This window comes from Mauremys mutica, chromosome 14, assembly GCF_020497125.1.
Source record: "Mauremys mutica isolate MM-2020 ecotype Southern chromosome 14, ASM2049712v1, whole genome shotgun sequence".
Lineage (NCBI taxonomy): Eukaryota > Metazoa > Chordata > Testudines > Geoemydidae > Mauremys > Mauremys mutica.
In genome coordinates this window covers 36,485,630-36,512,421 of record NC_059085.1, presented here as the reverse complement: position 1 = coordinate 36,512,421, position 26,792 = coordinate 36,485,630, and the positions used below count along the sequence as shown (strand labels likewise).

The following is a 26,792-nucleotide window of genomic DNA, read 5'->3' as shown; positions in this document are numbered from 1 at the left end:
ATTCACCACCGCAGCTTGCTGTGCGCTAACCGATTATGTAGATTAGGCCACAGTCAGTCAGTCATTGACTATAGCTGGTTGAAAAAAATTGAAATTGTTGATGAAAAAAGGTACAATCTCCTCATTAATTTTTTCACCAAAAAAGTTCCAGTTTTTCAGCTAGCTCTGTTATTGACTGTTCTCCTTCTCCTAGTGAAGGGAAGTATCCAGCAGATATCAATGCTATCAGTGGAACTCTCCCTGTTTCGATATGCAGGGAACGTTACTTCTCCATGTTCCAGAAATGCCAGCCACAGTGTGTCAGAGGAAAGTTGCAAAGATCTTGAAAAACAGACAAGACATGAAGAAACAATTATGTACTGAGCTCTACAGAACTCAGATCATTCTCTTGTTTCTGGCAGAAACGAGTCATTTTGGGGAAAGGACACATTAACTCAATTAATTGAATTTCCTCTGAATTCTTCTCTTCTGGGTGCTGGTGGAGGTTGCTGCCCCCATCAAAGAAGCTTGAGTTTCACCTCTCTGTCCCACACAGCCCCGAAAATCTAGGTGGGGATTGCAGGAAAGAAGGGGCAACTGATTGGTGTCACCTTCTACTGATGGCACCTGTGCTTCCAGAGGCTGCCCCGTAACGTGGCTGGGACTGGAATTCCCCTTAATCAAGCAGAAACATCTTGACTCAAGACATTTCCAGGCTGAGTTAACTGGTATTGTGTTCCACCAAAAGTTGTGGTAGAAGAGCCTAACTGGTTTCTCTACCTCTCTCCATCCTGCCTGCCAGCCCTCCACTTCCATCTCAAAGAAGCAGGAACTCCATTAAGTCTACACAGAAGGGTTTCTGCGGGGTTGGCATGAGAAGAGCAGATAATGGCGAATGGGTGAGGCCTGTCCCCTTTCCGTGAATACATGTTTCTCTTCATACATGGACAAGGCTTTAAGGAAGGTTCATGCAATGAGATCGTACATGCAACGAGATCCCTTACCATGATCTCCATTCTATTGTCTTAAGAGGCATTTATCCTGTGAGATAAACGGGGACCTGAACTGTAACATACATGGCCAGATTCCATGAACCACCTGGACTTAATTTGACCCAGTTTTGCTCAAGACTATCAAGAAACTTTGTTCAGTAACCAGTCAAATTCCACCCCTTTGTCTGAGTTTTCTTATGAGTTTGCAGGTTCACAGGAACACAAAGCAAAACTCCAGAGATGTGAATGACAAGAAGTGAAACAAACACTAATGAGGAAGTTGGCGTTAACCAAGCTGCCCAGTTTCATACAGCCGTAGAGGCAGTGCACTCATGTTAATGCACACGTCAGTTGTCACCTTCAGAGTAAGGTGTAGGAAATGTCCGGACAATAACTCATTGGAGATCAAAGAATCCAGTAGCTCCGTTAAGTCACTTCCATTCACTGTGCAAACATGCCAGCTGTCCCCAGCTCCCGCAGGCGCTGAGAACATGCATTACCTCCCAGGAAGCATCAGCTCCTGCAGGATGGAATTAGAGGGAAAGGCCTTCAGATCTGGCAGTGCTGCCAGAGGCCACGTCAGTACCAAAGCTGTGATGTGTGCTTGAGTGTGATACTTGCATTGTCACTTACAGTGGTTTCCTTGGTAGCCAGTAAGCGAACAGCACTCAGGATACCTAAGTGAAGATTTGGTCACCATGGCAACACTGATGTCATGGGCTTTGTGGCTGAGAGCGCAGCAGTAACCTCAAGTGTGACTTTTTTTCCCCTCTTTCTTTTTTTTGTGCGTTCAAAAAGAGAGAATTTGGAAGGGGCAGCATAATGAGGCTGCAGGGTCGCCCTTGCTCATCAGCCAGCGTATCACGAGACACAGAGTTTGGGGCTTTGGGGCACTGGCTCAGCTGGTGAGGAAACACTTCACTGAGAAGAGAAATGCAGACAGTCCTCCCTGGGGTCAGGGGTGGGAGATACGAGGGGGCAAACTCCCTACTGGGCTCTCTCCATCCCGGCCCCCTGGGGCCAACCCAGCAGTTGTTGCTTGCTCCGCTGGCAAGGAGTGCTACATGTGCTGGACTGACAAACTCTCTGGCTTCCTATTCAAGCAGCTTCCCCCTGAAAATCTGCTTAACAAATCAACCTTTGCTCACTATACACACTATACACACGCTCTCTCTCTAAAGATCATTGCATGTGCACAGGCCAGGCCAGGCTGTTCCTTCTTGGCTAGAAATCATCAGTTCCCAAGCAGTTTCCCAGACAAACAGCCCAGTCCTGCAAGGAGCTGAGAGCCTTCTGCGAAGTCTCAGATGTTCTCATTCCCCTCCTCCCCCCTCAACCATGCAACATCATGGAGGGAGAGGTGCCAGTCCCTGCTGTGCTACTGTACCAATAGGCAGACTTCATGTCACAGATAAACCCAGCTGATGTCAGACAAATTGTGTGCATGGGCATATTATCACAACTAGGGCAGGGAAGGAATCAACCAGCCTGATACCAGCACTGAACCATGCCCATCATTCTGTGGACAGCTGATTATGGTGTGACAGGGGGTCAAAAGCAGAACCAATACCTCTAACATTGGATACCATAGACTTACTATTGACATCCTTCTCCTTTTTATCTTGTAAACTAACATACTATAGCACCTTCCTGTACTAAGAGTATAAATTACTTCCTGCTGCCAACATCCTGATAAATTGTCGGAGACTGTTTTTCTGAACAATTATTTGACTCTTCCTGGGTAAGGCAGGCCCGATATGAAAGCGGTGAACGGGGCAGTGTGTCTCACATCTGACTTCTCTGCAAAGAGCTGTGTTTTTCATGTGAGTGCTTGCAGATTTAGCCACAGAGAAATGCAAAACACGTATTGTCAAGTGTTATTTTAAGGTGGAACTGTCAATGCTCGATTACTCTACAGGGAGCTTAACGTTAATCTAGGGATACCTCTTAAGGTAGAAAACATGAAAAACAGGAGAATCTATGCAATTGATATAATTCCCTAATCTGAATATTTGATAACTATGAATAATTTAATTTGCATAAATGACGCAGGCTGAATATTTGCAACTCAGAAGCTCTGCACTGCATCATCCCTGCCTGCCAGCCTTGGAGCACCTTGATAAGCCAATGCAGCTACTATTTTGCGGGAGAGGGCAATGTACTTAATTATACCCTTGTGGACTGGAGCAGGACACCACATCTGGAAAGAGGTAGAGAAACCTGAACTGAGTAGAACTGACTGAACCAGGGCCAGAATCCCCCACGGGCAGCTGTAGTTCCAAAGGTTGACCTGCACAATGCCAAGAGAAGCAGAAACCCAAGCAGGGAATAGAACAACAATCCTTTGGACTACTAGTGCCCCTTCCACAGGAGGATCCATGCAGAGAGCTGCATTGCTTTAAGAAAGCAAGGGCCAGGTGGTCTTTAGTTGTTAGATTAAACTCCTGTCAGGTATTTAATCCTGCTGCATCATGGGGGAGAATGGGCATCTCTTGAGATCCCTTCCAGCCCTACATTTTCTCTGTTGCCCGAGGTAGCTGGCGATCAGTATAAAAATCTTTCACTGTGCAATGCTGGCTTCCCCTATCACTGCATCGGGCCCTGTTGCCTTGCGGCAAGCTGAGTATCTATTCAGAATGTGCTTTTCAAGTATGGGAAAACCTCGTCTCAGCAGCCAGCCTTGTCCACCCTATTACAGAGGGGCTGGTTTTCCTCTACTTCCTAAGAAATGAACAAGGGCCCCTCTATCACCATCGTATCAAGGTGCTGACACTGCTTCTGTTAGGAGGGGGCTGTATGAATAAGTATAATCCTCGTGGCTGCAGGGTGGGGAGCCTTTGTACCTCTCTGACCTGGGCCTGACTATTCCTGGCCGGCTAAGGCCCAATTTAAGGGCTATTTACCAGTCAGGAATTGCTGCAGAGCCGTGTACTTTGGCTCCTGCCCCATCTATCTCCAGGAACACACCTGGCAGGCCACCGAGGCTGGGCACAGCAGGGGGATGCTGTTAGAGCTGCCTACACTAGACTCCATCTGCTGGGAACTCCCCAACATGTCACCTTGCAGCCCCTTTGCACCACTAGAGCAGTGGAAAAGGCCCAGAGTTGGGGTCAGGATTAAACCCAGTATCTCAGGGATTGGAACTGTCAAACTCAATCAGTCAGAGCGAGCCAGTACGAGAGCATTTGGTGTCTGCTTTGTAATTGCTGTCGGGACCACCCGGCCCACACTACGTTTTCCTTTACTTCAGCTAATCCAGCTGCCATGTTTTTAATGGCACTTTATTATTTTTTAAGACTAAATCCATCCTCACATAAGGCCTGGCCTGTTTTTAGCTGGCTGAGAAGGCAAGCGGCCGTTTGTTGTTGTGTTTAAGTGGGATTAGCCGAAAGACCCTCGGCATCGCCGCCCTGCCTTGCGGATTGAAAAAGACGACGTGAGGTTATTTTATTGCTGCTGTGCTCTCCAGGAAGGTGATGCAAGGAATCGTGTGTTCAGCTAGAAGTGGCTCATTTTCTAGGGGGAAAAAAATGAGTGGGTTTCTTATGCCAAGGGCATGCTGAAAACTGTGTGTCACCAACGCTCTGCTGCTCCACAGCTGGGCCTGAGTGAAAACTGGGCCTTGTAAACATTGCCTTTTCACTACCCAAACACTGGATAAGAGAGGATGTAAGCTGCAGTGCTTAGCCTGGGGGCTGGGCCCTGGGATTCTATGACTTCTCGTGGGTGAAGGCAGAGGGCTCGTACGAGAGCCATAAGCTCTTAGACGTCAGGACTTTATTGTTTCCTGTGTTTATACAGTGGGTATAGGGGTCCTGGTCCATGACGGGTCCGTAGGTGCTACGCAATACAAACAATAAGAATAATATGCATCATTTCTGTGCCATTTCAAAGGCTTAATGAGGACTTAAGATACATAGGCCTTTTGCCAGCCCTCGCTATAGGGCTGAATTTCATGCAGGGTGACCTTAGGCAAGTTCCTTAACCTGCCTGAGCCTCCTTTTGCTATTATTGTTAGCCCTTGGCAAGGGCCAGAAGTCTGGCTCTACTGCATCAGAGACAATATAACAAACGTCAGCCATTTTACTGGGATGCCAAGGCCATCCCTTCAGGTTCACAACATAGTATTTTACTGACCAGATAACAGTAATACCTCACCTCCTATATGGTACTTTTCATCAGTAGAACTCAAAGCCCTTGACAAAGAAAATCAGTAGCATCACTAATCTCATTGTCATTAATAAAATTTGTTAAGCATATACCTAACTCATTATTTCCCCATTTTAAATACACCCAAAAAACAAGTTGTAGCACATAACAAACATGCTGAAAACACTTTACCTGAAGGAAAACTGGCAATAAGTTTTAGGCCCCATGTTTAGTTTTTTGTTGAAAAAAGGGATTTACACAACCTCACAGAAGCATTTTCACATCTTACTGATTTTATTGAAAATGGCAATGGGAGCTTTGCAAAGAGAAGCGAATCTAGCCTGGGATTTAACTTTCTTAACTCCTGTGTGAATCCTAGTCTTCAACTTCCTCCTGCAGTGTTTAACACTGTGCTAGTGTAGGCCAACTGGAAAGTGAAATTAACAAGGATCTGTTTACTATATCAACAGAAAATGAAACAGACTAGTTTAGTTTCACTGTTCAAACTGAGTGAAAGGTGCCAAATAAACAGCAACATAAATAATGGACAGTAAGTGAAAGTTTAACAATTCTTTGTTTTAATCTGTGAAGGTGTTATTAGTAACATGGATATAGATATATTTTTATATTATGAATTTTATACTGGTAATGTTCCTCAAAAATTAAATGAGCACTGTAAGATGTGTGTATATGTATTTGGAATTTGGAGCCTATTACAATATTAGTTTCCATCTAGTATTTTAAAAACATATGTATGATTTCTAAAAATAAGCACTATGTACCATCCTGATAGGAAAAATGCCTGTATAGCCAATACTATTGACATAAAGTATATTCTGAGACATGTTATTAATCAAAGTGGTTCCTCTCAAATATTTACCCAAGATATTCCCTAATCAATAGAAAGGAGAGTGAATGGAAAAAATGGATGTTATAGATGGCACTAAAGCAAATATTTTTATGCATGTACTATATTTAGTTGGCAAAAAATCATTAAAAACTCAAGATTCAGAGCAATAACAGTTGAATGATGGGTTCCAACAAGTACATCTGGTTGGCTTTACAAAGGCTAAGAGTGGTCAAAGTTGTCTTTCACATAAAAATAATGGCAATACTGTGGTTTAACTGTTTATAAATGTAAAGAAAGGAAGGATACTCAGGAATGAAGAAAGTGTAGTTTCTCTGACCTGTGGTGTTGGGAAACATTTAATCAATCATCTCTCTATATAGTGTGTGCCTGTGTTTCATACAGTCACATACACCCCAAATAAAAACAAGAAAGACTGGTTAACTGATCACTTTTAAGAAACCTGGAAGTGAGAACAGGACATGTTAACTGGATATACAGTAACTAAATACCCCGCAAACCACTAGAGTTGATCTCTTGTTCTGATACTGTCTCTCAAGACAGAATAAAAACCCACTTACCTTCACTGATGGTCCTTAGTCCAAAACCCAGATTAAATCTTTGGAAAATTAGGGTTCGCTTTTGTTCATCCTTGTTTTTCAGTCAGCCTTAGCTGGACCAAAAGACAGCCTGCAAACACAAGGCCTTTTTTCCAAACCCAAGAAATCCATATAATTTGTATGAGCATCCAAACATCAGTGCTATCTGAGCTGCACCCATTACTGGTGCCTAATTCAGCATAAAAGATTTCCACGCTACAAAGAGACAGAGGACTTAGATCTGAGCATTGCAGTGGGATGAGGCATTCAGAAGATGCCTTGCCTGGACCTTTTTATGCTGGAAGCTGGGGCATAGAATGCTGCTGGGGAGTGGAGAGCACTCTAATATATTACATTTAGCTGTGGTTCAAACAACCCATCTATGTTCAATGTAAAAACATAGAAAACAGAGCCAAAGGTTGGACCAGGGCTGCTGGACTTCAAGGCTCTGTGCTAACCTTCAGGAGAGGGCTCCTGCCTCAGGAACGATCACCAGGCAGCTGAGAACATTGAGTCCTTGATGCTCTTATTTAAAACTTTTTAAGGTGCCAGCCTTAACTTGGGGGAGGGAGCTGAGAGGATAGTTAAGTCTCCACGCCGGTTCAATCCTTGGCACCTCCAGTAGAACTGATTATCTGCTGAAGCATTCCTAATACACACAAAACTGGGGGCTGCTATCACAGGAGCAGCTGTCTGGGTGGATTTTTGAGATGTGGCACCACACTGATAGTGCCAAATTCAGTTCACACAGGGCACCAGACAACTTTTGGATGGAAACAGCTTTCAGCTATTGCCAACCTTGGTTGGCTTTGAATTGGTGACTTGTGGGTGACAGGCTCACATACGAGTTCCCTAAGCCAACCATCCAGTCCCTAACCCAGGTCTTCTCTACACATACCTGGCAAATAGCTCCTGTGAGGCAGGGAGCCCTGGAAACACTGCGGCATTTCCGGCTCCAGAGCGCTGCTGATAAATTGGAGATAAGCTTCAGGAAAGCATCCCAATGGACTTCCTGATCCTGTGGAGATTTGCCCATCGTGCCAGATAACCCACCACACAGCGTGCAGGCAGGATGCGAGCAAAGCATCCAACCATGGCCTCACAAAGGCAGTGCCACATCTAGACAATTATCAAACCCTCCTTGCCTCTGGTGAACGCGGTTTCCCCGCATCCTCGCTCTCACCCCGGCTAGATCTGGTCTCTCAGTGAAAGAAAGCCGCACAGTCTAGCTGCTGAGCACCGGACGGGAGCCAGGAACCCTGGTGTTCTGATCCATGCTCTGACAAAGCCTTCCTGGGCGGCCTTGGGGCAGGCATCTCCTGTTGCTGTCCCCATGGACTGTGCCAGAATTAGACTCCACATTTCCTTCTGAGCCACCATTCTAGCTCTGAAATCACTAGTAGGTGAGTATGCTGAGGGTAAGTGTAATCCTCCAAGTACCTTCCCCCTCACACAGACGCCTCTGCCTTCGCCTCTCCGTCTCCTGGGAGAGCCCCCACACCAGACAGTGCGTGTCCTACTTACTCATGAGCTGGGCTGGCTTCACCGAGTCTGTCTCGGCTCCTTTACCCCAAGTCCCCAGAACCATCCTGCTGATGTAGACTGATGGGGGGGGGCGGGCGGGGAGGGATCCAACAGGGGCTAGGCAATATCAGTCACTCCAGCCTCACTGCAGACAAGAGCCTAACCTGACTTTCCTTCTGGCTGCCTGGGACAACTTCCTAGCACAGTGACCCATAGCAGCTGCTCCCCAGTCCCAGCAGAAGTAGCCTGTCCCCAGGGACCATGGGAATTAGCTACAGTAGTTTCCTAAGGGAGAAAAGCAGCTGCATTTTCCCTCTGAAAGCTGGAATACGGGTGGTTGGCAGGTTCTGGGCCCTGTTATTTTCAGAGGATTTCACTAAGTGTGCTCCCCACACTTCTTTCCTTGGTAGGCTAGAGGAGAGCCCCAAGCTGGTGGCCTTACCCCTCCTGCTCCTTCAACACGGTGCTGATGTGCAAAGCAGAATCTTACACGAGCATCTGAATAAAGCGTTTGCTTTTCTAAAGGATGCAAAGCGCTGCTGGGCATGGCGGCTTGTCTCACAAAGCGCCCGGGAGAAGGTGGCTTGGATTACAAACCATGCGCTTCACGTACTGAGAGAAGACCCTTTGCTTATTAACGGCTCCAGCTTTTGCTGATTTAGAAAGGCAGCACATGCACCCAGATTTCAGCAGCCTGAACTCCCTCGCCGGCATTTTGAGAAGATGGAAATGTGGCCATCACATGCCGGAGCCTAAGGACTCAGGATGGTCAAGCCGGTGTACTGCCACTTAGGAGACCTGGGGGTCGACCTTTACCAGGCTGGTAATATTCACTAGTAGACAGAATAAAAGGCTGGAAATCCTGAGACCTGGGGGGGGGGAAGAGAGGTAGAGAGAGAGAGAGAGAGAGAGTGTGTGTGTGTGTGTATGTGTGTGTCTGACTTCTCTATGTACCTCAGTTTCCCCATCTGAAGAATAAATAATTCGCCCCCTGACCTTTTTTTCATAAAGCGCTTTCAGACCAGTAATTGCTCATTCATGATTAGTCATCTCTTTCCCCCAGGCTGGCAAGTCAAACAAAAACCAAAAGAAGCTAGAATGATGACAAATCTGTAATTAAACAGAAGGATATCTGTGGTCTCGCTAACTTCTCAGTAGTCATGTCTGTGCAAGTTGCCTTTGGCATCCAGCCAGTGACAACAGCAAAGAAACTGTCTTAGAACTTTCCAGTGACCACACCAGGTTAGTTATTGTCAGATCTGGCAAACAGTGAGAGGGTTGTGCAAATGGACTAATCAGCGCTGACATCGCGCACAGCAATTATTGATGAGATTTCTGGCAGGTGTTAGCACTGCATTCTGCCTCCTTAAAATTCCCTCTGCAGTTTCAGTTGGATATGGTTGTGATGTGATTCATAGTCTTTATAGAAATATGCTTATGATTTGTATATGACATAACTAAGATATATTTTTTGCAAGATGGCTCATGTAAGATATCATTGGAAAAGTTATAATTTACCAAATGGGATTATCCAATTTGTATACATGTATCATTTCTGTATCTGGAGTTAGGAATATTGACTATGTAACAAAGGCTTCCCGCCTTATGTAAATTCAATTTAAGGCTGGGGACGGGGGAGTAAGGCAAGCAGGACTCTTCTCCATTGCCTTCCTGCCCAAGAAGAAAGACAGCTGAAAGTACCTGAGGAGACAAAGGAACTGAGCGGTGGGAAAGGCAAGTGCTGAGTCCAGACTAAGACAGGAGTCTAGTCTGTAAAGAGAAATAACTGGAACTCTAAGCTACAGAAACTCTGCAGCTTGCCTAAAACAACACTGAGCGTGAGCAATTACATTTTGTAACCTGTTTCTTGAGTGTATTATGCTTCGTTTGTGTGTTTTGTTTTATTTGCTCAGTAATCTGCTTTGTTCTGTTTGCCATCCCTTATAATCACTTAAAACTGACCTTTAATAGTCAATAAACTTATTTCTTGTTTATAACATAACCCAGTTTGTGCAGTTCATCTCTTGGGGGGGCACCAAGCTGTGCATCTCTCTCCGCTGTGAGGGAGAGGGCTGCTGTTATGCGCTTGTGCTGTGCAGATCTTTCTATGCAGCACAAGACGATATTATTTTGGGTTTATTCCCCAAAAGAGAAGTGCAGGTGAGTGCTGGGTGAATCCTCTAACACACAGCTGACTTTGGTCTGTGTCTGGGTGTGGCCGTGTGTGTGTGTACGCTATACAAGGCTTGAGAGCTTGGCACAGCTAGGACAAGGTGAGGAAACCCAGGCTGGCGGAATGGGCGGAACCAGTGGGACCCCAGCACATCGGGTGGCATCCCGGATGGGGGGGTGGTTCCAACCCTTCACAATGGTCCCTTTCTTCCCTCCCCCATTGTGTGCTGAGGGGTGTGAGCTGTCCAAAAGCCGTCACGTTTCCCGTCAGAGGGAACTATGGAAGCGTGCAGGGTTGGAGTCCAGAGCTTTGACCAAGCTACAGAATCAGAGTGTTCACTGGAACTGGTGGGATAGCTCTGGGATAAGTTGCACCAGTGCAGTGCATCCTCAGTAGGCATCCTGCTGCAGGTGCACTTACCCTGTGGCCACTCGACAGAAGGGCTGCGGTGTACTGCCGTCTGGGTACCTATTCCACAGTTCCCAGTACAGCTACTTCAAGCACTGGAGTGCAGGAACTGACGGATGGTATTTTTGGGAGCCTAGGGAATGATGGGAATTGGAGTCAAACTCCCATACATCCCCGACAGCCATTTCCACAACGTATTTCTCGTCTCCAGGAGAAGCTGGAAAACCAGCACTCAAGCCTGGCTCAGCCAGCCAAATTTGTGCGCAAAGGCCTGAAAGCTCAGCACCAGCGAGCCAGCTCAGGCAGAGCACGTGAGGAGCCAGCGAAGAGCCATTCCTCAGCTTTGAGCTGCAAGCCAGAGAGTGATTTTGACCCAGCTTCACTTCCCTGGCTAACAGGCTCCAAGAACTACCTGTCCTGGACCCCTACTGGGCAGAGTGCCAATTTTGGGTCAGGACCACAGCAGTTGAGGAGAACAGTTGTTCTTTGAGTGATGGTCTCTATTGTATTCCACTGAGGGTTATGCACCAGGCGCCCGGAGTCGTTCTCAAGACTTACCCCAATCTCCTTTGGTCCCTGAGCTCCGTGCCTGCCCGTGGGCTGGACGAGATGGAGCTATACAAGCTGGGTGTCACCAACACACCAAAAACACTTTAACCCGCAGCTCCCCCATAACCCTCCTGGCAGACTCTCATACACCATTGACGGAAGGGATGACAGCCTGCAGCGTCCCACCTGAGAGCCGGTTCCGGTGCTCGCTCTCCAATAGAAAATAGAGACCTGCTGTGCTTTTGGTCAGATGTACAGAGCGTGGGCACGCCATCTCCTGGCCAATCCCTCTGGAGTTCATGCTGCACTGAGGCCGGAGCAGGAGTCATCTGTTGTCATCTCCGCAGGCCTCAGCAACACAAAACAGCGGGCAAAAGGTGTTTTCAGTGTCTCTGCCACTTTGCTACATTCTAGTTCACCAAGTGCCTGGGGTTTGCTTCTGGGTGAAAGGTCCGTAAGAAACATAGCACTTGTGTAAGCTCTCGGCGGGGCGGGGGTGCCTTTGCACGTACAGTCCCTAGCACCATGGGGCCTTGATTCTTGACTGGTGACCTTGAGCTGCTACGGCAGTACAAGTACTGAATTATAATAAGAAGAGGAGCTGCGTGTGCAACTGGAAAATGGAGCCCGGAGTATCATTCATCACCAGTGGGCATTGCCTAGAGCTGTGCATGATTCTGTCTTTGGGCCTGGGCTGCCACTCCCCAGGTTCCCAAGAGCTGGGAATTCTGTGGCAGCATCATATTCAACCTCAGGGGGAAGAGACTGCCTTGAGATGCTCAGAAGAATTACTCTAGCGTAAGTAGGAAGTGACGTGAAATGGGAGGCCTGCCTGAGTTCTTGGCTGGGATTTGGGGCCCTGAGAATGGGGGTACAGAAGAAATAAAATACCCACCACCTCCTTCCTAAAATCCCCTTCAGAAATCAGGCAAAGATTTACCCTTAATTTCTTAGGGGTGCAGAAGCGACAGCTTGGCTCTCTGCTTGTGCCAGGTGAAGGCTGGTGATGAGGTCTTTGTCCCAGGTTGCTGAACAGCACATTAGCCAGGTCATTCTAGCAGCCACCTTGCCACATCTCAAAAATCCACCGATACAGCTGCTCCTGTGATAGCACCCCCCAGTTGTGTGTGTATTAGGAATGCTTCAGCAGATAATCAGTTCTACTGGAGGTGCCACGGATTGAACCGGCGTGGAGACTTAACTATCCTCTCAGCTCCCTCCCCCAGGTTAAGGCTGGAGGTGGTGAGGAAAGCTGGCACTGCTACTTCCCAGGCTGCACCCAGCCTCCAGAGCTGTCAGTCAGCTTTCACAAGGACTAATCCATACAAAGGCCAGTAATAAAACAAAGCAATGTAAGTGCAGCCTCTAATTCTTATAATAATGCCTAGCTCTTACACAGAGACAAGGAGGATGAGGTAATATCTTTTATTGGCCCAAGTCATAATATCCTGGAACCAACACAACTACACCACCACCGCATAGGTCTTATCTAGCACTTTTCATCAGTAGAGCTCAAAGCGCTTTACAAAAGAGGTCAGTATCATAATCCCCATTTTACAGATGAGGAAATTGAGGCAAGCGGCTGGTGAAGTGATTTGCCCAAAGTTGCCTAGCAAACCAGTGGCAGAGCTGGGAATAGAAGCTCCCGCCTCCTGAAGTCCCAGCACAGTGCTCTAACCTTATAGTTTGACTTACTGGTTATGTTCTATCTACTTAGGCTCTTCTATTGATGCCAATCACCTTTATTATTGGTTTCAGAGTAGCAGCCGTGTTAGTCTGTATCCGCAAAAAGAACAGGAGTATTTGTGGCACCTTAAAGACTAACAAATTTATTTGAGCATGAGCTTTCGTGAGCTGCAGCTCACGAAAGCTCATGCTCAAATAAATTTGTTAGTCTTTAAGGTGCCCCAAATACTCCTGACCTTTATTATTGTTATTGTTTGTATTGCAGAAGTGATGAAACCCAAAGTGAGAGCGAGTCTCCATCGTGTTAGGTGCTGTACATACACAGAAGAAGAAACTGCCCCACCTCAAAAAGCTTACAATTTATATATAGACAAAGCAGGTGTTATCTTACCAGAGCGGGAGCTGAGGCAAAGAAATTTGTGGCAGAGCAGGGCATTGAACTCAGATCTGCTAAGACCCAGTCCAGTGCCTCAACACAAAGCCATTCTTCGTCTCCTGGAAGTATCGGAGATATTCCCCGGCCAGCCCATGCGAGAGCTTTAGTCAAAAAAAAAAAGCACAAAGCATGCAGCTAAAAGATATTCACTTACAGTTTATTTTTGCCTGAAATTATTTCACATCTCTTTGTACACAGCTACAGAACAGTAGTAAACCATTGGTAAAAGCAACAGTGCTAAGGAAAAATGTTGGCATAATTTTTCTTTTATTTATTTTATTCTTTTCTTCCCGTGCTGTGTTCTTATACAGGTTTGGGATTTGAGGGAGAAAAAAAAAATACCTGGCACACTAAGTGAGTTAAGACTTAAACCAATTGTTCTCTCTCTCTCTCTTTTTTTTTTTTTTTTGGTAAGAATATTTGGGCAGGGGTAATCTATCTAGCAACAAAGTAAAAAACAAACCCATAAAATAAAAAGCCCCCCAAACAAACCACCCCCGCAACAAAAGCCTGGCTTCCATTGAAGATTATATATATATTTATATATATTTATATATAAAAAAATTACATTGGCTGTATGTTAAATCTTGAGGTGCTCAAGAATAAAATAACAGTGCTAAACTGAAAGAAAAAATTAAAAAAAAAAACCAAGCTGCTCTGTACAACAAAGGCTCATTATGAAAAAAAGCCAACAGCATATTTATAAAAGAAACCACAATTTTTGTTTATCATTTTTAAGCAATTGTGGGGGGGGGGGGACAGGGGGAGAGAGATTTGGAAAGTAGTGGTCACATGTACAGACAGGGCAGAGCTATTAGATCAGCGACAATGTTATTTCTCACTCTCTCAAGAGGAACATGCAAAACAAGGCGTGCATGATGAAAGGAAAGGGGGAAAGAAAAAGCTTATGCACGAAATTCCAGGAAAACTTTTCTTTGAAATATTGGACGTAAACAGAAAATGACAGAGGTGACTTGTGAAATTTACCAAGTTTTGTAAATCTCTCATTGGTAAAATGACTGACACGTTTCCCTGCCCCCACCCAAACCTCTAACCCTGATATGGCTTGAAAAGGCTCAGAGAAAGATTTCAGTCTTTCAGGAATGAAATTTATGTCTTTTATTAATACCTGCGCCTCTCCCTTCACCCCCTCTTTTGAGATATACGTATTTTCCCTTCTGACTGCATGATGTTAGAGGCATTTTTAAATCAGAAATGCACTGGGGCGAGTGTTCTGACACAGAGTGAGATTCTAGTACGGGATGCATTACTAACAGGCAATTCCTCGAGGAGGGCTTTAAAAAAAACCAAGGCAGCAAACTAGTTAATACAGTACTATATGCAAAAAAAAAAAAAAAAAAAAAAAAAAAAGTAAAAGGATTAACAATTCATAAATAAAAGACAGGTCCCAGACCTGTTATTTGTGAACCATTTTCTTAAATAGGTGCATTATGTAAATCTTATGTACAACAAAATTACTTTGCATAACAATTGCAAGGACACAGGGAGAGGTGCAAATCATGTGGGTTGTTTTTTTTTCTTCTCGATGTTTTACAGGTTGCCTTCCTGGAACAAACCCGGTGAAGGAGGAGGAGTTCCTAATGGATGAACTCCAGCTGAGGGAACCCAATTAAAACCATGAGAAATTGATGTATTCTGTTTTTTTCCTCCACACAGCATAAAACACAAAGGCAAATAAAATCCACAAAAGAAGGGGTTTTTCCCACTCTTTAGAATCCTCTTGCAGCTACAAAGTCGTTTTTTTTTTCCAATTTAAATTATGTTGATTTTGAAATTACAAAGCCGAAAGAATTAGGCAGGGTTTGGGCATGCTCAGTTCACCCTCCCCCACACACAGCGACTCCTCTATCTCACAACCACAACTGCTAGAAGTGAAGTCCCAGAACTCACTGCTCTACAGGTATTAGCCAAAAGTTGTTTTATTTTCTGGTTTTGTTTTTAAAATCTTTTTCTTCTTGTCAGAAGCTAAAGAGAGAGAGAGAGTTCACCAGGCTTCGGTGTAGCGCACATCCACTTCTTTCAGGTTGGGCAATTTAGCCTGGTTTGAAAGGGGAGAAAAAAAAATCTGAATTACTGATAAGATTGCAGGTTCTCACAAGTTTGCATTGTCAGAACAATATGAGGGTTGGTGCAATGAGCGAAACCAAACAGTCACCCCAGAAAGGCCCTGATCCTGTGAACACTTAAGCATGTGCTTAATTTATGCACATGAGGAGCCCTATTGCCTGTAAAGTTAAGCACATGTGTAATTGCTTGATGGATTGAGGCCTTATTCAAGAAACAATGAGAAACCCAGTTTAAAGACATATCAGACCTGGTTCTGGTCTCAGTTACACCAATATAAATTAGGAGCAACTCTACTGAAGCCAGTGGGATTATACAGATGTAAGATAAGGACCAGACCCTGGTCTTTAGTTCTGGCTATAACCGATTAACACGACTTGCTGTATGTAAAACCTTAAAATGACATTTGTAAAAGCAATCAGCTGACACTACTGTAGTCGCATAATAAAATACACAGCATCACACACTTCTCCCTCGGTCTCTCGTTTCCTAATTTCCCTCCCCTTCCCCCCTGCAATTTATTATAAAGATTCCAAACATCGTTAATGACTTTTAGTCCAATTCTGATCTCACTTAAAGTGTAGTTCCATCAACTTCCCTGGGGCTACTCCCAATTTCTACAGATGCAGGTGAGATCAGACTCAGGCTCTTTATGTTGTTGCTATTTGTCAGCTGCATTTCCATGGTCTCTTACTGCAATTGTAGAATTCTCTACAAACACTTAATTAGACTAGCGCCTTTCGGGGTTGTTGAAGTTTCTAGGAGTGATTATTACCTCTGCGTTAAGGTTTATGTGCACATATATTTTGATAAGAGCTAGTCAGAACATTACAGACACTGCCAGCAAATAATTTTTCAGTTAGGCAATGACTTCAGTTGTGGGTGTTTATTTATTGTCTGGTTCAGCCTGCCTAGTACGTTTGTGGGCGTCTGTGTGCACGCAAGTGTGTTGCTGGCGGAGGGGGGTGGACAGGAAATGTCATCATTGCTATAAGGGCTTGGGGGCTGAATCCTCCCAAAGACGCATGGGGTGGGGAGGAAAGGTTTTTAATCAAAAATATACTCACTTGGAAATGGGAATTCTCAACAGATACAAAACCAAGTGCCCAGGGAAAGCTGGTCTCTCTCTTTGAAAAGTCACCCTCTGTCTGGAGTTTTTCCCCTACTACTTTTACAAGTGTCCCCTCAGATGAATGGAAGTAAAAGGGATCAGAGGGAAACATGATGTGTGTCTCTGTTAGTTCAGCTTGCTTAATTTTGTGCAGCTGGCAACACTTCACGCAGGTTTTGCAGTTTGTCCTGTATTATCACTTGTGTGTGTGGGTCTTGCCACGCAGCGTCAGGGCAGCGCAGAACCAAAACAGGAGAATGTGACTGTAAAGCCACAGAAACTGTCAGGAGAGCTCAGGGGCTGGGGTGGGACCAGAAATTCTTTTAACTCGTTTATTTTAACGGACCATGTTTCAGGAAGGTGTTGTTTCTTTCAGGGCCCAATAGTCAGTGACCATGACCGTGTGTGTACGTGACAAGTAAATGACAATTTGCGCAAGCAAGTACCTGATGCAAGTGCAAATGTGTTAACTGCATGTACAAATCAGGTGTTTGGTGGCATGTAATTTTTTACATGCACAATTATGATGCACATGCACATTAAGGTTTGGAAAAGCTAGCCCTGAAAAATCCATATGATAATAGCCCTGTGATCGGATCTATAGGTGAATTCTGTCTCCAAAGCAAGAACTAGGATGTACATTTGCAATGAACCCTCAAAGCAGTTTTTAAATTCAGCTGGTTCCAGGACTTGTCTCAAATTCAAAGCTCAGCCCAGGTTTGTGACCTTTTTGAGTAAACCTGGGACAATCTAAGATTTTGACGCAAAAGTCGATGGAACGAGGTGTTCCATTTTGAGTGTCTGGGTTTACAAATCTCCAGAGACATGACTCACTCAAAACCGAAATGAAGAAAAAGTCCGTGTGAAGTCATGAGAACCAGAACCATCACGCTTCACACAGCCCTTGTCTGAATCCACCCAGGGCTGCTTCCCTACCCCTGCTCCACTCCAGAGCATTACGTCACTCTGTCTATGAAGTCCCTGAAAGAATGCGGACAACAAACTCTGAACATGGCAAATCTTGGTGTGTGGGGCAGTGCACGGGTGGGCTCTGTTTAAAGAGGAGTTCTGCCTTTATAAACATCTAAGTAAAAATGGCACCATTTTGCCCAAACAGTTGAATTTTCTGTACGTATTCTGAGTCAGATCTCCTAATTAAATTGCTACTCCTTTTCATCCTGGTAGCACCAGAGGGCACACGCAGCTCTGGAAGAGTGAACTAGAATCTATTCTAGCTCGTGCATCATTAATAGACCCGATTAAAAATTCTGTGATAGGAACATTTCATTTCTGATGGCACATAAACCAGAAAGAATCCAGCTTGAGTTTCATGTTCCCAGCTTTTTACTTGTACATTCAGCAGACTGGATGTGGGTGTCACTGAGAGACAAACACAAAACTTCCCAATGCTATTTCTGCAGTCGCTTTTCCTCAAAAACCCCCCAGTTTACGCTGCACAATGTGCTTTTCCTGACTTTAACCTTCCTGGGTTTGTTACGCTCTGTTTAGATCCTCTGCACAGACATCCGAATTTAGGCAATGCCCACCTCTTCTTCTGGAGTTTCCAGATTGTCCATTTCTCCATGACTGCTGGACTACAGAACATCTCTTTTTTCAAACCGGTGAAATACAAGGTCTCCCCAAAGGCTGCCCCACCAATCACCAATGATGAGGACAAAAATATATAAAGATGCCACCACCAATCCCAACACCAGTGGAAGACTCAGGACGCCACTTCCTTGATACACATTACACTGGCCTAGGCTATCCAAGGTCTTAGTATTTTCATGCTGATGCTGTCAGTATTCACAGACTACTGGTTGACTTTTACAAATGGATCTCAAAAACTAAATACCTTGAGATCTTCATAGGTGTCGGCTGAAAGTTTGGTGCTGTTCATATTTAAGCTACACAGGCTTTTCATGGCTAAAAAAAAAGAAAAAACATACAGAGATATTTATGGGCTGGCTTATCTCTAACCATTTAATAATTCCGGTTTTTCTACAGGGCAATGCATATACAAAGAGTGGTTTATATAGGCCCAGTTATTAAGAATAAAATATGTAACTTCAAAACTGGGCAATGGCATCTTGGTCCCAGTTCAGGAAGGGCCTTTAATGCATGTGCTTAAGCCTCATTGACTTCAGAGGGATTTAAGCACTGCCCGAACTGCAGCTTTTATTCTTAAGAGCACTGGCTGCCTATGCATTATTTTGAACAACAAAGTCCGCACTGTGAGGGTGTTTAAACTGTGCAGGAGAATATGCTGATCACCAATCCACGCAATCTAATTTCATTTTAGGCTACAGTGTATTGTTGACCTGACTTTTCTGCCTGGAAATTCACCCCGCCATCAGGTATTGACACATCTGGTACCTCTGGTGACGTCAGACAGCTGCTGATCTACGTCACAGTTCTACATGCAGTGTGTATGACGTTTATCATAAACCTTGGCATCTACCATTCCCCAGCCCTCTCATGCAGCTCTCAGCACGTGTGGGATCCTGAATGGCTAGTTCAGAGGTTCCTCTTTACCTATAATGTTAAACTAAAGCTGGGGTCTCCTCTCCCCAAAACCATAGACACAAAACACAGCGGGGAATATAAAACTGGTCACCTCCCAAGAGGCTCAGCTGCCCAACTGATTTATAATGCAGCTCCACGTGCCATCTTGGCTTTGCCATTCTCTCTCTGACTCCCCATAAGATCACACTCCCACCAACGGAGGTACACCCACAATGGGGAGCATTAAGGAAGTGGTGCAGGTCTAAGACCAGTGGACCTGAGCATAAGGTAGAGGTGAATTACTATTGGAGGGAGAGTCCCATGAGGGACACCAAATCCAACACCTATCCCTGCAGGCTGGGGAGATTCAGATCCCCATTTTTGCTACTTGTGCCAATGGAAAGCCAAACCTGGACACCCACTGCCCTCTCTAATCATTGCACAGCACAGAAATCCTCGTCTTTGGCACACACGAATTCCCCCTCGAGTGTATTTGGGTCACTTACAGCTCAGTGCCAGCAGCCCAGCATCTGTGACGGGGGTCTCACACAAGTTGAGCACTTGCAGCATGGTGAGGTGTTCAGAGAGAAGCCGCAAACCTGCATCTCCAAACTGCAGGGCACAAGCAAACTCCATTAAAAACAGGTAGAATATTGTTCTGCAAGTAGCTTGGCTGGGTATGTGGAATATTCAGGGCGTGGTCTGCATAGGAGACTTCAAACCCCCCGACCCCCAAGATTTATCACAATCTCAGATGACAAGAGAGAAGGGTGAAGGAAATATTATCCACATTGCACAGATGGGGAACAGAGAAATTAAGCCACCTGCTCAATGTCATAAACAAGTTTCGGGTAGTTTCACAATTTGAAAATAGATCTCCTGAGTTACAATCTACAAGGCCATTCCTTCGCTGGATTGAATCCTTTGAAAATGTGCCCTTTATACTAGAGAGTTCCCATCCAGTCTATGTGAAATAGGCATATGGCAGTCTCAGCCCAGTTCCCAACTGTATCACACCAATTAGCATTAGCTGGCTACTTTGGTGCCAGGAACAATATAGTATTGGTAGGGCAACGGTCTTATTGACTCTGATCTCTGCTATTTTTAAATTCTATGTTGCTGCACAAAATATTCAAAATCAAAGGCAAAATGGCTCCAAACTTGGAATCTCACGTTTCAACTTAAAAAACAAAACAAACAAAAAACCAGAGTATTATTTCACCCCAACATTTGTGCATTTTTTTGTGTGCAAGAGATCAGACTCCTTGCCCAACAAAAATGAACTCATTTTGAGCAAGAGGCATCTCCAGAATTCACATATCAAAAGTCTGAACATTCTGGTGAGACATTTTGTCCAATTTTGCACCTAAAAGGGACATTTGTTGTTCGCAAAACTCAGTAGAACAAAATGGCAAAAATGTTCATGTGAAATATTGAGGAGAAAGAGCCATTCATTTTGCACAGCCAAATTGAGAATCAATGCACTATTTCTGGTGAGCTCTACCATGAGGGACAAAATCTATTCAATATTGGACCCTGGAGACCAAAAACCAGCATAGAATGTAAAGAAAAATAAAATCTTAAATGCCCTTCTTGTTAAATGTAGGGTAATTAATTTAATCAATTTGGCCTCTTTCTGTTAACAAAATCACCATCAGCTGATTGCAGTTTCCTCACATTTATTCATTATTTGATTTTTTCCCCCTCTTCTGTTCTTGTTTTTTAAATGCTGGATTCATCACAATTCATGGATGATTCACTACAAGTAGCTTGAACATTATCTACAGACTGTGTTGAGATTGGTCAGATATATAACATGGAATTGTCTCTCTTTCCTAACTGAATGAAAGCACTAGCATTTCCGAGGCAAACACACTGACATCTATGATCTAAAATTTTGTTTCACAAAGTCAAGACTGGAGCACTCGAGTGTTGATAAGCAGCAATCACTAAAGAGGTGTGATGTGACCAAAGAAATTCATTTCAACGTCTGAAAATATTTGCAGTTTTGCATTGCAGTTCTTACCCCGAGATGACAATATGCATTCTAAAATAAGGAAAACATGGTTGACTAAGCCATAAACCAGCATGTAAAAATAGCAGGAAGGCAAATGCATTCTAAGGAGGCCTCTTCACGCATCAGAACTCACATTCTTCTCACAATGACATAACCTGCAATTTCAGAATTAGTCAGCACTGCTTCCGTCTCGGTCCTTCTGTCTGCAAAACACATACCTGAGTTGACCACAGGTTCAGCTGCTTGAGCGAAGGCAGTTTGATGAGGTGCTCAGCACAGGCACTCGTTACATTGGTGAAGGCTAGGCTGAGGTTTTCCAAGTTTCCAAAGGATCCTGAACTTAATAACCGGGCCAGGTCCGCATCCTGAAAGCAAATATCAGTGTGATAAACAGGAGAATACTCGGCCTGCAACTATCTGCGGTAACCTGACTGATATACTGGCCAGCAAGTGTTGCACAATTGCGCCGCATATTTATAGCGATAAACCACAACTACTCTGCATGGTTGCTTGTTTGGCAAAGAGCTGAACACTTGTGGCAGCACTGCCTCATAAACCCTTGGAAAATGAACCCAGCTGAGTCTAACATTACAACAAAATCTTCTTTGCAAGTGTTGTTATGGAAGCTGTGGGATTCATTGTCAGATTACCCACAAGACATGTTATTTACCCAGATCCAAAGTCTATTCCATTTCAAGTTCTAGGCCCCAATTCTGCTCCGCTCAATTAACTGCTTCACTGGCATTAATCAAGGTGTACGTCATTGTAGCCAACTTTAACGGTGATTGTCTGTTTCAGACTTTCAAATGTAGAGTCCAGAATCAGACATTCTGAAGTTTGCTTAAGTTTTCTGTAAAATCCTGCCCTCAACTCCACACACCAGATTCTACTGTAAATTCCAAATCTACGCACGGATACGACTCTGACAATCTGAGCTGCACTTGTAGTGGCACTAAAAACTGCTGCACAGACCTAAAAGCGCAAATTTCCCCTTACTTGTAGAATCCCCAATGGAACGGCTGCCCTTTAGACTGGCAAAATTACTGGGGCCAATCTCTCCCTGTGCACCCTGTGCCAACGGTACATCAGTATGTCTAAAAAAGGAAAGCAAAGCCTATTTTTTCTATTAACAAGACTAACTTACTGTGGATTTGGATGGCAGTGTTAACCGTGTGGGACCACCTTTCCTTTGCTGTAACAGAGAACATACTTAGGTTACACAGGCCATTGTCCGCATTTCAGATCTCAACCAGAGTACAGCAAGTTTTTAGCCAGAACATACTCTGCCCCAGTTCCTAAGCTTCTTGCCAGTTCACCCACCAGCTTGCCTTGTTCTTCTAGGTGGACTGAATTTATTCTCAAAGTAAGCAGCAGCAATGGAACAAAGATAGGTTTGTTGCTGCTGAAGCGAGTTCCATGCTCGAGCACTTGATGCTTTTTGGTGCAATGCTCTGCCTGGGTTCAACCTGGCAATATGAGGTTAGCCTCATTGATGAAATAACCCTGTGAAGCGGGGATAAGATGTAGGAACAGGGTAGGATTCTGCTGCTGGTCAGAGCATTCATTTTATTTTAGTAAATCATTGTCAATCTGTGCACGTTCTTTCTTTGGACAGAGTGGAGAGAGAGAGAGAGAGACACACACACACACACACACACACACACACACACACACACACACACAGAGACAGAGACAGAGACAGAGTGTAAAAAGAGATAGGATGTTTGGAAGGACCAAGAGGAATCACTGCAAAATGGACAAAATTCATTTTGAATTTGTAACTCTTGTGTTTAAAACCAGGAAATTCAACACGAGGAACTTGTTCACAAGCTTTAATGCTGCTTGAACTCTTCAGACCATTTGATTTAGGCCTCAGGTCCATCACCTGGGATCTGAACAAAACACTAGAGCTGCATCCCAAAGATGATGATGATGAAGTTCTAAGCACTTCAAAATGCCAGGCTGTGCTGCAACCCAAATGCTACCTGTGTGTAATAAGGTAGCAGGATGTGACAAATCCGACGTACAGTCCGATGTCACCATTGTTCTTTACGCTTATTGGAGACAGGTTATTGAATCTCATACAGGAGCATAATATGTGCTCAAACTCACAGAAATATCACACTAGGGATACATGTACAGTGAAATCCTCTGATTACAGTTCCCACTCTACTGCTCCAGGGAACGTCACACCCTGGTTGTCTTTCCTTTGTACCTCCATTTCTGGAGAGTCCAGGCTGCTATGTACTGTGGCAATATCATATGCAGGGTGACATACCAGTTCTTTTAATTCCCTCTGCCTGTCACACAGCTGTTCATACATTCTCTTTCCCACGTCTGTGCTTTCCAGGGTAGAGATGATCTGGAGCTGCGTGTCATTGTTGTCGATGATGTTATATTCCAGCATCAAACACAGAATCTAGCAGGAGAACAAAAAAAGAAGATCACTCAGTGGGAGCTTTGCGATTCATTTCTGATTAATATCTTGATTGTGGTGACTATCCTGGGATAGACATGAACTACAGGGTGAAATTCTACAGTCTGCATTATTATGCAAGAGGTCAGCCTAGGTGATCTTAATGGCCCCTTCTGGCCTTAAAATCTACAAATCCTAATTTATTGATGGTAAAGAATGGCTTTTGGTCTCTGAACACGTGACCTATCCACCCTACCCTCTACGTCTGTCCTCTTCAGTCATTCAATAGCACATGACAATTAAAAAACGTAGCTTTTCTCTCCTGATCATTTTTGACTGATTTTCTCTTTTTACCAAAATCTATTTAAAAATGTAAAATTCAAGCATCAGAAGAACTCAGGCAACTTCAGTCAGCAAATCCCCCACTATTGAAGGGATTAATAATAAATAATAAATGATGATAATACCTAAAGGCTCTTCTAGAGCATTTTTCACCAATCGCTCTCAAAGTGCTTTTACGAATAGGTCAGTATCATTATGTCCCATATTAGAGATGGGGAAATTGAGGCATAGAGCAGTGAAGTGACTCGCCCAAGGGCGCCTAGTAGGGCACTGGCTGAGCTCGGATCAGACACCCCCCCGGCCTCCGAGTCTGCTGAGTCCTAGTCAGCGCTCTACCCACTGAGCAATACTGCCTCTTAATATAGATACGATTAAAATTACCTAAAGTAAATGAAATAACCTAGTGAAGAACTAAAACTCCTTCTCCCTATTTAATCATCCCATATTTCCCTCTGAACCAAAACATAAAGCCACATTTCCAAAGACGCCTCCTCTAAAAGGCACCCACAAAAATGACATGGCACACCTCTTAGTGCAAGACCAATATGCCACTCCATGCACTAAAAGTGCACATTGGTGCAAACAAATGACAATTTCCAATGCACTTTTTACCTGGATGCTAATTTTGCATGTGCAGTTTAAAATACTCTTTCTGAAAGTGTGACCCCATAAAATATATGATTAGCTATGAGAAATACATGTTTTTTAACATTTGATGGAGCCTATAGATGGAGTTTTATGTATAAAAGTTATGCAGGGCATCTGAATGTCTTTAAAAGCTTCTGTCCTGTCCTGCACTACGTATCTCCCCCTTCCATACACTGCTGAACTAGACATCAGCCTCCTCAAGGATTGGCTGTGCTGGTTCCCTAGCCCTCACAACCCCTCTCCCTTTGTCTGTCCTATTCTACGCAGCCATTGCAATCACTGTCATTTCTTGATTCAAAAGCACACAACATCATGGAACCTCTGACTGACTACAGTGAACATCTTTCCGAATTTATCTACAGCCACCTTTCATGTATCTCATGCTCATAATTGTGGCAAAACAATATTTCACAGCAACCTCATAATCAAAAGAACAGAACATCCCTCACTATTTGTTTGATTTTACTATACAATAGCTTTAAAGTTGGCCTAATGCTTCTATAATCCCAGTAGGTCTTGTTCTGGGAGAGGCAGTCAAGGATTCTGATACGATTTATTGCCCACAAAACATATCTGAGTGGTTACTCTAGGAATTACCTCCACCATGGTCTGGTTGCCCCTCAGAGCCAGGAGCATGCAGGGTCCAAGTTTGTTTTCAGCCAGCGAAAGCAGGAATTTTTTGGTCTTATAACAAGACCCCATTAAAATATGAACCTGTTTAGAAGAGAAGAGAGGTAAAGATTAGAGAAGTAATGTGGATGTCCCTAAAACAGTCAAAGAGCCACATCCCATCTACTGCAAGGGAAATGGTAGCAGTCATTACTGTGACAAAGCGCTTGCGATATTTCAATAGCTTCATTGCAAAGGCGGCCATCTTTGCATGCCTGAATGATCCTTTGATCGCTCGTTGATTTCAATGGTACTAATTCACTGAGAAAAGTGCTACCCAGCATGAGTCGTGGGAGCAGATTCTGGCCATTAGTGAATATACGGTTATTGAAGGAGCTGAACTGACAGTTCAGGAAAAGTCCTCCAATTACCCAAGGACAAGTGGGCAGTGGCAGTGCAGTCTTCCCCACAGAGCCCTGATCTGGAGGGACAGGAGAGTAGCCCAAAGGCAGCTTTCATTCTCATTTGTAGTTCAGTTTCTCTTCTCGGATGGCCAATAAGGAAGCCAGGTGAAGTACCGGGGTGGTATTGGCAATCAACCCATTTCATAGAGGCCACTGGATCGCTGCTGATGGCTTTTGCTTTGTGCTGCTGACCTAGCTGGATGAGAGCCTCTGAGCGAGGCGAGTAAGTCTTTCTGACAAGGGGCACCACCACCTGTTCCCTGGAACAAGAGGTTAGCCTATCAGAGTGGCTGCTTAGAAAACTGGGGTGTGCATGTGTGAGAGGAATGCCTTGGGAAGGCAGGGTTCCCTCACAGAGGTCACAGGAGTGAGCTGAGCCAGAAGCTGAGAAACTTCCATTTCTTTTCCCATTCATGAGACATTGTTTTGCTTTCTCTTCCACACATTTTTTTCCCCCTTGAAAATAAGACTTCACTGAGTCCCTCTTCGTTCTTCTCTGCTGAGTCATTCCACTAGCTCACAGACTCCATATTCTACGGCCAATCTCGGAGCCGTGATTGCGTGACATCACAACATACGCAGAGATAGTTTTATGCCAGGAATGCAAAGTCACTTGCAAAATTCAGTCAAGAAACTAGACTCCTCCCATAGAAGAGAATGGCAAAGACCTTATTCTAATTCCAAGGTGTCTGGAATGGAGAGTGGGGGAGTCCTGGACTTCTCGCTCACCATGGCACTGCACATAGAATGCGATACAGAAATCATGCATTGCCTTCCTCGCAGAACAGTGTGTGACCTTTTACAGCTTCTCCTGGGCGAAGCCGACACTGGGCACAGCATGCAGTGAGAGCTGCATCTCTCTGGAGCTAACAGCATGGCTATTCCACAGCAGATAGACCATTTCGACACAGTGGCCACATATATTGCATAAGTCTTAACGAAAATTTGGATTTGCGTGTGCGTGCAAAGAATACTATGCAACAGATGGAGGACAAATGGGGTTTGAGGTATGATTTCTATACAGACTCCATATAGGGTATGGCCACAGAAGCTCATGGCCTTAGATGTTTTAGAGGAGATCCATATTATAAGCTTTGCCCCAGGCCTCATGAAGTTCCTCAGTGTTACCGCGATATTGGACTCTGCTAGAGAACAGCTGAAACCTCATGGAAAACACTGAATTATTCTACAGCAGAAGCCATTCTGCACACAGAGTAGATCATATACTACTGTATCATTTTTCATGCCTCATT

At 44.4% G+C, this 26,792-nt stretch overlaps 1 protein-coding gene across 11 annotated transcripts in view; it reads right to left on the bottom strand.

Moving 5' to 3' along the window:
- Positions 1-13,483: 13,483 nt before the first annotated feature.
- The window catches only part of LOC123349171 (c-Maf inducing protein), a 198,746-nt gene continuing 185,437 nt past the window's right edge, over positions 13,484-26,792 (bottom strand). For all 11 annotated transcript variants that reach the window (XM_044987007.1, XM_044986998.1, XM_044987002.1 and 8 more), the window contains 7 exons: positions 25,064-25,180; positions 23,339-23,479; positions 22,205-22,252; positions 21,279-21,425; positions 19,550-19,655; positions 18,394-18,464; positions 13,484-15,401 (listed from right to left, as the gene is read on the bottom strand). In XM_044987007.1, coding sequence (XP_044842942.1) covers positions 15,348-15,401; positions 18,394-18,464; positions 19,550-19,655; positions 21,279-21,425; positions 22,205-22,252; positions 23,339-23,479; positions 25,064-25,180 — 684 coding nt within the window. In that variant the 3' untranslated portion in view covers positions 13,484-15,347. The remainder of the gene's footprint in view (positions 15,402-18,393; positions 18,465-19,549; positions 19,656-21,278; positions 21,426-22,204; positions 22,253-23,338; positions 23,480-25,063; positions 25,181-26,792) is intronic.